This window comes from Polistes canadensis, unplaced genomic scaffold (genome assembly GCF_001313835.1).
Source record: "Polistes canadensis isolate GaletaPanama2010 unplaced genomic scaffold, ASM131383v1 scaffold_170, whole genome shotgun sequence".
Lineage (NCBI taxonomy): Eukaryota > Metazoa > Arthropoda > Insecta > Hymenoptera > Vespidae > Polistes > Polistes canadensis.
The window spans coordinates 307,071-320,252 of record NW_014569717.1 but is presented as its reverse complement, the minus strand read 5'-3'; the positions used below and the strand labels follow the sequence as shown (position 1 = coordinate 320,252).

At 37.1% G+C, this 13,182-nt stretch overlaps 1 protein-coding gene across 2 annotated transcripts; it reads left to right on the top strand.

Moving 5' to 3' along the window:
• The first annotated feature begins 1,164 nt into the window (after positions 1–1,164).
• LOC106789203 (roundabout homolog 1-like) lies at positions 1,165–10,214 on the top strand. 2 transcript variants are annotated; one of them, XM_014753218.1, is made up of 10 exons: positions 1,165–1,343; positions 2,880–3,010; positions 3,466–3,732; positions 4,333–4,613; positions 4,811–5,323; positions 5,535–5,765; positions 5,868–6,206; positions 6,292–6,657; positions 6,742–8,077; positions 8,848–10,214. In XM_014753218.1, exons 1-10 carry the CDS (start codon positions 1,180–1,182, stop codon positions 9,027–9,029), a joined length of 3,810 nt encoding a protein of 1,269 aa, XP_014608704.1. In that variant the 5' UTR covers positions 1,165–1,179; the 3' UTR covers positions 9,030–10,214. The 2 variants fall into 2 exon arrangements, with proteins under 2 accessions (XP_014608704.1, XP_014608703.1); XM_014753217.1 differs by having other exon boundaries at positions 6,292–8,077.
• Positions 10,215–13,182: the final 2,968 nt, after the last annotated feature.

Sequence of the window (13,182 nt, the reverse complement as noted above, 5' to 3'; positions counted from 1 at the left end):
TCTCTCTCTCTCTCTCTCTCTCTTTCTCTCTAACAGCTTCTCGTGTTTAACTTTTTTTTTTTCTTCTTCTTTTTTTCGCCGTGCCGCCGCCGCCACCACCACCACCACCACCACCACCACCCCAGACAAATAAATTTCTACATTGACTCGGGCCCCTAGACGCGTATATTCGCGGCCGCTTTTAAAGACCGTTTTATACCGTTCCGGGAAGATAAATGTTGCGAGTTGCACACGTTGGTTGTTCATAGGTATTATTTCGAAATTTCGCACCACCCCCACTCCCCCCGTCGCCGAAGGATGGAGGATATCTATCCTCTCCTTTTGCTACGAATGTTTTCTTCTTTTTTTTTATCTTCTTTTTCTTTTTTTTTTTGTTTCTTTCATCTCGCATAACAACGTTTTCACTTTTTGTTTGAATATAAAACGAGACTTACACTTTGTTTCCAATTTTCGTTTACCTGTTAGCAGCCTCCCCCTTCTCACCATTCCCCTACTCTTAATTCCCAACCACCATGTAAATCTACAAACGCGCAAAAGTTGAAAATATGAAAAATAAGTGAGAAGAAAATATAATATATATATATTGTAAATTTTACATATTATATTTAATTATCGATAGATCTCGATCTTACGAATTATACCCGAGAATATAATATAATAATCTTTGAAATATACAAATGTATTCATATTTATTTTGCATATTTTCATTGCCCGGGATAAAGGATAACGGGGGGATAAGCCAACTAATACATAAAGATTTACTTTTTATTAGATATAAGACAAAAGATTTCGTCACTATTTCGATTTTTATTATTTCTTAAAAGGTATCATTCCTATTCAGGATTGTAGCAACATTTGTTGAATCCACCTTTTACACGTATAATGCATACTAACATATATAAGAATCTTATATAAAGTATAACATATATATACACATATATACCAATGAATATTTTTCGGGACAAAGCGAATATTCGACGAATCTCTCGAATTTCGTCAAAGAGAGAAAGAGAGAGAGAGAGAGAGAGAGAAAGATAGTAGATTGATAGAAGGAGAAATCGTTGGAGAATCATCGATCGATAATACACATACACATACACATACCTACCTACCTACCTACCTACCTACCTACCTACCAACCTACCTACCTACCAATGCTTTAATGCTTCGTGCATTTGGATGATTGCAGTACTACGAGACGAGTTTCGGACAGAACCGCAGAACACGAGGGTGGCTGCTGGAGAAACCGCCATGCTAGAATGCGGACCACCCAGAGGTCATCCGGAACCAACCCTCCATTGGAAGCGGAACGGTCACGTTATAGACTTGGAAAACAACAAACGGTGAGTACTACCGAATCATCCATTCTCTACCTTCCCCTCACTCTATGTCAGTATATATATATATATATATATCTTCACTATCTTGAATTTCGACGTCCTGTCCATTCCCTGCACGCATTCCCCATCGATAACCGTGTCAGAAAACGTCCTTCATGTCTTCGAATTAATATTCCTATTATAGTTCTATTAAAAGAATAATTCATAAATTTCCCAGACCCCCTCTCCGTGTCAATGATTTTATACAAGAGAACAACAAAAATCAATAAAACTTTGACGGACAGCTAGATAATTTCGTATTTCTATAAATACGAGGAAAATTAATTATTTTTTCCTCATTGATTTTCTATTTTACGTATATATATATATAAATAAGTAGTATTACTTATATCATTTTAATAATAACGATACTTTTTTGTATATCTTAATAAAATACGATTTCATTTTTGAAAAAATAAAAAACAAAAAGAAAATTACAAAATCAACAGTAAAGGAAAAAAAAGAAAAAACACGCGCGAGAGAGAGAGAGAGAGAGAAAAAAAGATAAAAAAGAAAACAAAATGTAAGCCTCTATCGATGAAAATCCAGGGTTCAATTCGTAGTGCTCGATGGAACCGTTTAAACCTCCGAAAAATCAATATCGTCAAAAGTTTCCTCCAAGCCCTATTCCGATAGAAACAACAAACGGATATACATATACATATACACATATATATATATATCGAACGGACGATAATTTAGACTCGGAGTAGTAGGAATTAAATCCGGTTACGTTTAGCACGCACGTTTCTGACGTTAGCACGCAGAGAGTGACTGAGTGAGAGTGAGAGAAACAGACAGACAGATAGACAGAAAGAGAGAAAGAGAGAGAGAGAGAGAGTGCACACTGTACTGTGCAAGTGCACTGTGCAAGTGCACTATGCAAGCAGCAGCAGCATTTGCGCGGGTTTTGCTGCGCTTAAATGCCCCGTTCGAAGAGCACCGAGGAAACACGATCTCTCGTCGACAGCGAAATTAACGGGCGCTATAAATTAAAGGGTGTAATCGAGGAGCGATTGATTTAATGCTGCCTCGTTGCTTCTCTCTCTCTCTCTCTCTCTCATTTACTCACTCACTCACACTCACTCATTTAGTCACTCTCACACTCCCATGATGCCTTCGAACCTCTCTCACCGAACTCGTTAATTAGTAGTCCGTCCGACGGTGACATTCTACGTGCGTGTTGTGTCCCCCCCTTCCCCCCACCCCCTCCCTGACCCCCTCCTCTCCCAATCGTCGTCCCATCTCTCTTTAAAACCCTCCACCTTCCTCCCAACCTACCATCACCTCTGTCATTCTCATAAAAAGAGAGTAATTTCCATTCCCCATGTTTTTCCATGATGAACCAATCGATCTAAACGATTTTGCTGCTGCCCCAATGACTTTTTTCTCTTCAGTCCCCCCCCCCGACCTTTCGGTTTGTCTTTTTGCTAACCCTTTTCATTTCTGTTTTTTCTTTTTTTTGGTTCGTTCGTTTGTTTTATTTTTGTTTTTTTATAGAATTACTCTCGTCGACGGTGGAAACTTGTTGATCTCCGACGTAAGACAAGCGGATCACGGGAAGTATCAGTGCGTTGCCGAAAACATGGTCGGACTTAAGGAATCTAACGTTGCTTTACTCACTGTACACGGTATGGATTACTATTGATATCTTTTTTGAATTTGATTGTTGTTGGCTTTATTAAAATGAAATAGAAATTCTTTGGATTGTGGTTCGATTGATTGTAATTGAAGTAAAATAATGTTGGTATCGATTTGAGTATGTACAATATCATAATAATGTTAGCATAAAAAATCTGTTCATTCTATAATGTTGATTATAAAAAAAAAAGAAAAAGTAAAACAGTTGAGAAAATTAATCAACAGACTATAGAATGTAATTCATAAATCCGGATTAAAAAGTCCATTGTATCAAATGAAATATGTTTTCAATGTTCAAATGAAAGTGATATATTAAAATCTATATGAAACACCGTGACAAAAATTCAAGACTTATGGGAGGACACTCTAATAGATCTAATCCGATACTTGATATTACTCTTCGAATAAAATAAAATCAATGAAATCGATTAATTGGTTCTTTTAGTGAAACCATATTTCACTGCCATGCCAAGTAACCAAACTATTCTGACGGATCAAACCGCGGAATTTGCTTGTCGGGTTGGTGGGGACCCACCACCTGAAATCTTATGGCGTAGAAACGATGGAAAAATGCCGATTGGCCGGGGCCACATATTGGATGACAAAAGTTTGCGCATCGAGAGGGTAACACCCGAGGATCAGGGAACGTATATTTGCGACGCTGAGAACGACGTCGGGGCTATTTCGGCGAGTGCAGTTCTTACAATTCATTGTGAGTATAAATAGAAATTAATCGATTGGCAGAGAGGAGGGAAGGATAGGAGGGGGCTTGACTCATTGTCTCGGAAATAGTTCTTACAACGTCAACAACGAGGACCAGTTCGTTCGTTCGTATATTCGCATAAAATAGTCAGATATTTCATTTTTAATCTTTTACCAAAGAGTCATTAGCGTCATGGAGATACTAAAAATAAATGGACACGTTTGCGATACTTCGAAACCGGTATCTGTATACTCTAGGCCAAGCTATTGTAAATTTACTAGTTCTTTCCGTAATGCATTCTAACAACCGGTCGAAGAATACGAAGGCTTAGCGTTTGCTTACTTACTTACTTACTTACTTACTTACTTATTTACTTACTTACTTACTTACTTAAATGTCACCACGATAACGTTAATAATTTTTTTCTTTAAACAAGATAAATCCCTTGTTCTGCTGTCGTTATAAATTATTTTTTTATTTTCATGGAAAGATAAAAAAAAAAAAGAACAATTGTTTGACGACGAATCGCTTTGAAAATAATTGAAGAAAGGTTCAGAGTTAAAATTATAATTTGAATATATTATCCTTGTGTTGTTTTTTTAAACACAGCGAGACCAGTATTCATCAATTTTCCAAAAGACGAAACTGTTAGTACTGGATCGGATGTGTCCTTTTCGTGTTCCGCTCGTGGTTCTCCAAAGCCCTCGATATTTTGGACCCGCGAGGGCTCTCAGGAGCTGATGTTTCCGGGAAACACTTATCAGGAACGATATACGGTCACTCAGGACGGAAGTTTGCGCATAAAAGGTGTGATAAGGAAGGATGAGGGCCATTATGTGTGCAGCGTCATCAGCCAAGCTGGTGCAAGTACGGCGACTGTATTCCTTCAGGTAAGCCCTCGACACCTGAGGTAACAATAATCTAAAGGTGCACGCTCTAAAGGTATCATAACAATGGAGACAAAGACTTTATTACACCTGTATACGAGTTAACTTAAACTCGTTATCTCTTTGAAATAAAACGAAATAAAACGAAACGAAACGAAGTGATGCTAAAACGACTCGTTTTTTCCTGTTAAAAAAAAAAGGTGATGTCTGCTGAAGATATACCACCTCCGATAATCGAGTTGGGTCCTGCAAATCAGACGCTTCCTGTTAAAAGCGTTGCTACGTTACCCTGCCGTGCAGTTGGTACTCCAACCCCAAAGGTACACTGGCACAAGGACGGTGTTCTCATCCAATTAGGAAATCGTATCACGATGGCCAACAATGGAACGTTGTTTATCGACGATCTTCAAATGAGCGACTCTGGTTTATATACTTGTATAGCAAGCTCAGAATCTGGAAATACATCTTGGTCTGCCACATTGACGGTTAGCACGACGACGACCTTTCACAGAACTCCGGAAATATCAGCATTGCCGCAGAGCCCGAGTAAACCTAGAATCATAAACGCTACAAGCAACTCGGTTACTTTGACTTGGAGCCCTGGCAACGAGGGCCAAAGCAAAATCATTGGTTATAACATCGAGTACTTCAGTAGCAATCTGAATACTGGTTGGGTTGTTGCAGCTACCAGTGTAACCGACGATACATACACCGTAAGTATCATATCAATTAATTTGATTTGATTAATAAGTGCAATTTATAAATCAAGATTCTTTTATTATTAACTGTTTGTTGTGTTTCATTAGGAAATAAATTCTCTTTTAGAGTATTTCCATGCATCCATAAATATAACTAGTAGTAATAATAATAAATAATAATAATGATGATGATGACGATGATAAATATCAACATTTCCTGTTACAGGTAATGGATTTAAAGCCTGACACCAACTACGTGTTCCTAGTGCGTGCCGAAAATAGTCAGGGCTTGTCGCTTCCTGGACCGTTGTCCGATGTCGCTCACACGAGCAGCCTTGATCAACGGACGGTACCGCAGATAGAATTGATTCGCGCGAGGGATCGGCTTAACAGCGAGATACTGCACTTGAAGGAAGTCCAACCGTTGAGCAGTACCAGCGTTAAAATTATGTGGGACGTAAGTTCGAGATCAAAAGCGGTTACTTGGACAGTGACAAACGCAAATCCCCTTCGTCCGGTTGAAAGCGATCCTTGAACGCGCTTCCTCTTTGTGTTTTAGATACTTGGCGCAGCTGATTTAGTTGAGGGTCTTTATATACGGTATCGTGAACTCACCGAGAAACCAGAATATCGTATGGTGACTGTATTAAACGCTGGTGCAACTAGTTACGTTCTAACCAATTTAGAGAAGTACACGCGTTACGAGTTCTTCCTTGTGCCATTCTACAAAACTATAGAAGGGAGACCTAGCAATGTGAAATTGGCTACAACTTTGGAGGATGTACCGTCTAGTGCACCGGAAAACGTCCACGTTGGTATGATCAATATAACTTCGGCGTTCGTACGATGGTCACCTCCCCCGAAGAATGCACAGAATGGACAATTGATAGGATACAAAGTGAGATTTGGATTGAATTTTATTTTACGTTTAATAAGAACGACGTTTCTCTTAATTGTTTAATTTCTGTATCTCTTATTTACAGATTCAAATAAAGAGCAACAGCAGTAATAAAGTTTTAGGTCAAATGTCATTAAATGCTTCTACGACATCAGTCGTGATCAATAGTCTCTCATCGGGTGGACTTTACACGGCACGCGTAGCTGGTTTGACCCGCGTTGGATTAGGACCTTTCTCAAATCCGACTCTACTAAATATGGATCCAGGTCAATTAACGCAATTTCCACCTCGGACAGATCCGAGTCACGGAAGCGTCTCCATCGTTAGAGAAACTTGGTTCCTAATACTGGTAATTACGATGGTCTTCGCTGTCGTCGCTTTTCTCTTGGGTGCTCTTTACGTGAAACGCAGACAGGCGATGAGCAAACAATTAGGTCATTTAAATGTTCCGGTGAGTACGGCAAACGACATATGTCAGCTGAATAAGGACACTTTATGGTTGGAACGTGGCTGGAGACCTTCGAACACTCTTCAGGGTCCCACCGATAAGGAGTGCGAAACTAAGCTGTTAAATAACCAGCAGATGCTTGCTCCAGGGATCGTCAGCATGACTGGCTCGGAATACGCCGAAGTCAACTTGACTACGTTTTACAATTCCAGAAAACAATTGCAAGCACCACCCGAACCATACGCTACTACCACGTTATGCGTTGGCAATCGAAGCCCAGACTCGATGGAAACCAGCGGACAGAAATCAAATTCCAGCGATTCTTGCATGAAACCTGATTACTCCAGTTTGGATTCGAATCAGGAACACAACAAATCAACTATGTCACCCAGCAGCGATAACACTAGCAGCGTGTACACCGATGAGAACGCCGATATACAAAGAAGACCGCAATACAGGATACCGTTATCAAACGATCCCCAAAGTGCAGTAAGCACAAGCGGCACAGCAATGCCCAATTGGTGCGATATGCTACCGCCTCCCCCGGAACACCCACCTCCTTCGGGAACATTGCTGTCTGGAAGAATCCAACAACAACAACAACAACAGCAGCCGCCACAACAACAATCGCAACAACAGCAGCATCACCAACAAGTCTCGTTCAGTCCTCACTTAGGTAAGAGGAACATTCAAAATGATTTAGATGGTTCTGGATCGTGCAATTCGCAAAGCCCACCGACACCACCTATCAGAGCAGGCAACAGTTTCAGTTCCTCACCAACACCCTGGACTGGGCAACCTCCGCACGACATAGTAGCTCACGCGAACATGCAACAAAGTGGAAGATACACTACACTGCCACCGCAAACTAATCCACCACCGGTACCCTGTTTCCCTCAAGGCTTCAATCATTACGATTATAAAACTCAAGAGAACGAATACGAAAGTGGTTCCGTGATTTACGGTCATCACAATGGCGTCCCGGACAATTACAGAAATCACGACAACGCTTTCAGCCGTATCAATCATCCTAATCCTCATATAGAACATTCAGTCGCCATGAGTGACGATATTTACAGACGCAACGATGCGATATTCCGCGGCGAAGATCTTTATCAACAAGAAAACGACGAATGGGATAGAAAATCCTGCGATTCGAACACCCACTCGGACATGTGTTACTCTTGCTCCGAATCAAGCTGTCTTTACGCCGATACGATCGAATATAACAATCAATTCGCACAATCCGGATGTGCTCACAATAGAAGCGAATCGAGAAGTAGGGACAACAAGAGTCCACGTAGAAGAAACAACAGAGCATCGTCTCCTGCTTATAGCAGCGACAGCAACTACTCTTGTATTCCACAAAGGCAATGTGGAAGCATCGGCTCGCAGGACAGATCGAGGCATAATCGCTGCAAAGGTAATTCATCGAAAATTTATTGATAATATAATTCTTAAATCAATTAGTTGTTTTTATCACGTCGAAAAATACAATTATTAATAAATTTATCACAAGGGGAAGTTGGATAAGGTAAAACATAAATCAGAACGTTATGTTTTCATCTTGTCCAACTTCCCCCCACCCTCCTATCATACATTAATTAATAATTCTTAAATATTTGATCATTTTCACAATAATAATAATAATAATATCTTTTTTCTCTCTCCTATACGATTTTTATAACTCGACTTTAAAACAATTCTCGATCGGTCATTCTCGCGTTTGTTTTTTTTTTTTCTTTTCCCAAGACATGTCCAGACTCTTTATTTATACGGAAATACGAAAGATGAGACAATGGGGTCATTCAGGAAGTCGAGTATTCAGTGAACGCCACATGTAATTGGTAATAATTGGTAATTGGTAGTTTAATTGGTAATTGGTGTAATTTTACTTCAAGATTCGACCAATCGAAGTCGGTTGGTTAATGGCAATCGCCAAATGCAGCAGAGTAATACCGAACGTCCTGAATGCAAAATTAAAGTTTCTGCTGTCTGAAGCTTGTTGTTATAGACAAATACTGTTTTTCAATTAAATATAGAAATTAAAATGTAAAAATGTAGAGTAGATAAAAAAATATAACTCATAAATGAATGATTAATCATCGCATCAATATTCAAATGCAAGAATCGAGTTTCTAATTAGAGATAATAACATTAACGTAATTTTGTCTATTATTATTATTGTTACAGACAAAGTGCCTAGCTTCTCTAGAACAGGTAGTTATCCCCAGCACAGTTCTTCAGCATCCAATACGATGAGTAGCTCAGGAAGTCAAAGATATAACAAACTCAACAGCCTCCTCGCGAGTGCAAATAATCCAACAACGGGAGTTTCAGAACCTAATCGCCCTAGCGATCATCGCGACAGCTAAGTATGAACACGAGAAAAGAAGAATCTATCAAAACCTGCCTTGACCAACGAGGTCGTGGTCGAAGGATCATTTGTCTGGCACATTATTCTAAGTGTGAAGACTCACGAACGAACGAACGAATAAATAGATACGACGAACACGTGTACACGAACGTGTTTCATTTAACAAAAGAGAAAAGAAAGAAAGAAAGAAAGCAAGAAAAACAAAAGAAAAATCAACTTGTGATGTACATTATCGCGTTGGTTATCATCGGGAGAAGAAAAAAAAGAAAAAGAAGAAGAAGGGCTTTCAAATCTAAATTACTTGTACAAAGTCCAAGAATTTATGGCTTTTCTCTTCGAGGCGAGAAATAGAAGAAGGGCCAACGACAAGACGGGGATCGATGACGATAATGCATTTATATTTAAGTATCCTAATTCGTTTGTCGTGTATTTTAAGGCATTTCATTAGAAACATCTTCCTATACCAATTGATGAAAGGAGAAAGATAAGCGAGAAGACTCTGTGTAAAAGAAGAAAAAAATAAGAAGAAGAAGAAGAAGAAGAAGAAGATGAAGAGGAAGAAGAAGAAGTAGAAGAAATGAAAGAAGAAAAATAAAAGACAATGGTGGAACATGGCCAACTTTCCGAGCAATATATAAATAGTAAAAAGTTTTTCTCGATACGGGCGCTATTTGTGCAGAAAGAGAGAGAGAGCGAGAGAGCGAGAGAGAGAGAGAGAGAGAGAGAGAGACTGGGAACGTGAGAGTAATCGACAATCGGTCTGCTCGAGTTCGAAGATAGTATTAGTCGGTAAACGAATGTTGAACGGCTCATTTGAGTTTTCGGCAGAGTTCTCAGCCCTGTGGTAAACTCTCGAAAATACCAAGAGAAACTTTCCGAAAGAGAGAGAGAGAGAGAGAGAGTTTGACGATTCTTGGATACACCAATCTTTACCAGCTAAACCACGTTACACTCTTTAAAAGTGTTTTAAAAGTAACATCGTTTCGAGTTTTAAGAAGTATTCTAGAAAATCTAATGAACACCTCGGATGTATCTCTCCATCGTGTAATTTCATTAAAGTTATCCAAAATGGCCGAACTCGAGCTGGCGCGAAATTCAAATACTTGATATTACGTTATCCGGTCGAACGAAAGTTGTAGTAGGATTATTATCATTAATATTATTATTATTATTATTATTATTATTATTATTATTATTATTATTATTATCTTTATTATCATTATTATTATCATATTATTATTTTTTTTATTATTATTATTATTATTATTAATATTATTATATATATTAAAAAAAAAAAAGAAGAAAGGGTTATACGTACGAGAAAATGTTCCAAGCGCGTCTTACGTTCTCACACGATATTCTCGCACACGGAGAAAAGAGAAATTTTGTTTTGAATAGATCGATAAAGTAAGACGTGGCATTTATTTTCGAGAGCTTGTACATTCTTGCCACGACAAATAACGAATACATATTATTTTGGATATGATGTTCCTAAAATCATAAGGAGATTAAAAGAGAAAAAAAAGAAAAAAGAAAAAGAAGAAAAAAAAAGAAAGAAAGAAAGGGAGAAGAATTTGAAAAATTTTGAAATCTTATTAAGAAAAGCGATATGATTCGCGCTTTTTTTGTGGTGATGTATTAATTAATAAATTAATTGATAATTCTTCCAACGCACGCACACGCCACGCATACGCATACGCATACGCATATTACATTAAAATACATATACACAGGGCCGACTCAGAGCTTAGGCACAAAATGCACTAGCCTAGGACGCGCAATATAACCATGGGGTTGAAAGTAACGTAGAAAAAAATTAATCGGATAGTGAAAAGCGTTTTGCTGGTACGTGCAATATTCCCCAATTGCAAGGAGCGTCGTTTATTTATATATTTTTTTTATCAAATTTTTTCCTTTTTCATTTTCATATTAATTGATTTATCATACTAGAAAAATGATATATTGTTTCAAAATAAAAATATATAATAATAATAATAAAAAAAAAAAAGAAAATTTTAATCAGAGACGCTTAAAACCAAACCTCGATCTAGGGGTGCTTCATATCTCTCTTTGAGTTAGCTCTGCATATACATACACATGTACATACACGTACCTATTTATGTATACACGAAAACGGAAAACGGTGTAAGCAACACCCAAGAGAAGAGAAGAGAATTGAAGAGAAAGTAAACGACTTGTTTATTAGCCACTTTTATGCACGGAACAAAAAACAAACTGACTAACAGACTATTTGACTGACCGAATATAAACGCTATATAATATATATAGTATATAATAAATCTATATATTACATATATATACTATGTATATTATATAAGATATATATATATATAGTATCAAAATAGTAACGAGAAAAAAATGTAAGATGTAAGTATTATCATATCAAACTTTTGTATACACTGTACAAAGTTCTTTAAAGAAAGAAAGAAAGAAAGAAAGAAAGAAAAGAAGAAAAAACAAGATTTAGTCATTAGTTTTTAATTTACGACACGTGATTAATTTATATCTGTATACTTCTAGTAGTTGTTAAGGGATACCAGGGATCTTGAATAATCATAGAAAATACACATAATAATAACGCAATGAAAACTGCTGCATACACGTTGAAAATAATATAAAAATAATTTGATGAGAGATGACAAGAGAAGTCACAGAAAGGGAACGAGAATGTCTCTGTAAAAGAAACGAAACTAAAACTAAAACTAAACGAAATAGTGCGACGAACAATAAATCGTTGGAAGTGTACCTGTGTTTTGAAAAAGAATAACAAAACAAAAAGAAAAAGAAAAGAGAGAGAAAAAGGAACGAAAAGAAAAGTAATTTGCATTTTGCGTAGCTCGCATTTCATGCGCTGCTGCTGCTGCTGGATTGATACTTCTTCCTTTTCAAAGTTTTTCAATTAACCGACTGATTCACTATCGCAAAATAAATAAACAAAAAGAAAGAGAGAGAGAGAGAGAGAGAAATGTTCTTTTTTTTTCTTTTTTGGGCGTAAATTAAAAAAAAAAAAAACCACCCAGGCATATCCTGCTTTTATGAAACTTTATTCCCATGAAAACGAACGTCGAATTTAAGGGGAGTGAATGGGGGTGGGGGTTGAAAGACGGTACGAAATTAATGTACACACATAGATTATTTTTCTTTCTTATTTTTCTTTTTTTTTTTCCTTTTCTTTTTTTTTACAAAGCAATACCGAACGCGTAATTTGAGGAAAACTCAAAAATTCATCTTGTCACCTTTCGTAAACCCTTCCATCGTGCAATCATCATCATCATCTTCATCATCATTGTCGTCGTAATCATCATCATCATCACCATCACCATCATTATTATCATCATCGTCATCAACGTATATTTTAAACCGATCTAATTAACCGAAAATTAAATGAAATCTGAAAGGATGTGTGTTTTAGATAAGAATCGAAAAAAAAAAAAAGAAATAATTAATAAATAAATAAATAAATAAATAAATAAATAAATCTGCCGAATAAAATCTAGGATTTTAATATGCGATCTTCGTCTAGGAAGACTGGACTCCGATTAGATAATACGAAACGTTATAATGAATTGAAAAAAATATGCCACACACGAGAGAGAATATAAAACTACTTCTTCTACGTATGAAACTTTACAGAAAAGATAAAACGAAAAACTAATATAAGAAGAAAATCGGGGAGGGTTGGGGGTTGATGGTCTCGGGGGGGTTTGGGGTGGAAAAAATCAAGACGAATGATAAGAAATAATAGAACGCTGAGCGAAATTGTGTATTGTATTCGTGCGATTTAAAATAATAAAAAATAAGAGAATAAAAAAAGAAAAGAAAAGAAAAGAAAAAAGAAAAAGGAAGTCTGGAAAAGTGAAAAATTATTCAATATAAACGAAATACAAGTTAACGCGCGCCGTTAACGCGTCGAATTGAATTTATTAAATTCGATCAACATAATACCGCGAGAGTCTAGAGAAATAAAAAAAAAGATAAGAAAAAAAAAAAAAAGCCAGTAGTGATTAACGATATGATATAAACGTAAACGTTAGTTTAGTTACGTAAGCGGGGTTACCGAATTTCGTTTGGTCCGTGATCGAGGAGGGGGAGGGAAGTAAAAAAAAAAAAAAAAAAAAAAAAAAAAAAAA

What these genes read in the sequence shown, in the direction of transcription:
- LOC106789203 (XM_014753217.1), top strand. Translation starts at nt 1,180, where the DNA reads ATGATTGCAGTACTACGAGACGAGTTTCGGACAGAACCGCAGAACACG. An exon ending in TGCTTTACTCACTGTACACG is followed by an intron (nt 3,011 to 3,465) that starts GTATGGATTACT and finishes TGGTTCTTTTAG; the next exon opens with TGAAACCATATTTCACTGCC. An exon ending in TGCAGTTCTTACAATTCATT is followed by an intron (nt 3,733 to 4,332) that starts GTGAGTATAAAT and finishes TTTTAAACACAG; the next exon opens with CGAGACCAGTATTCATCAAT.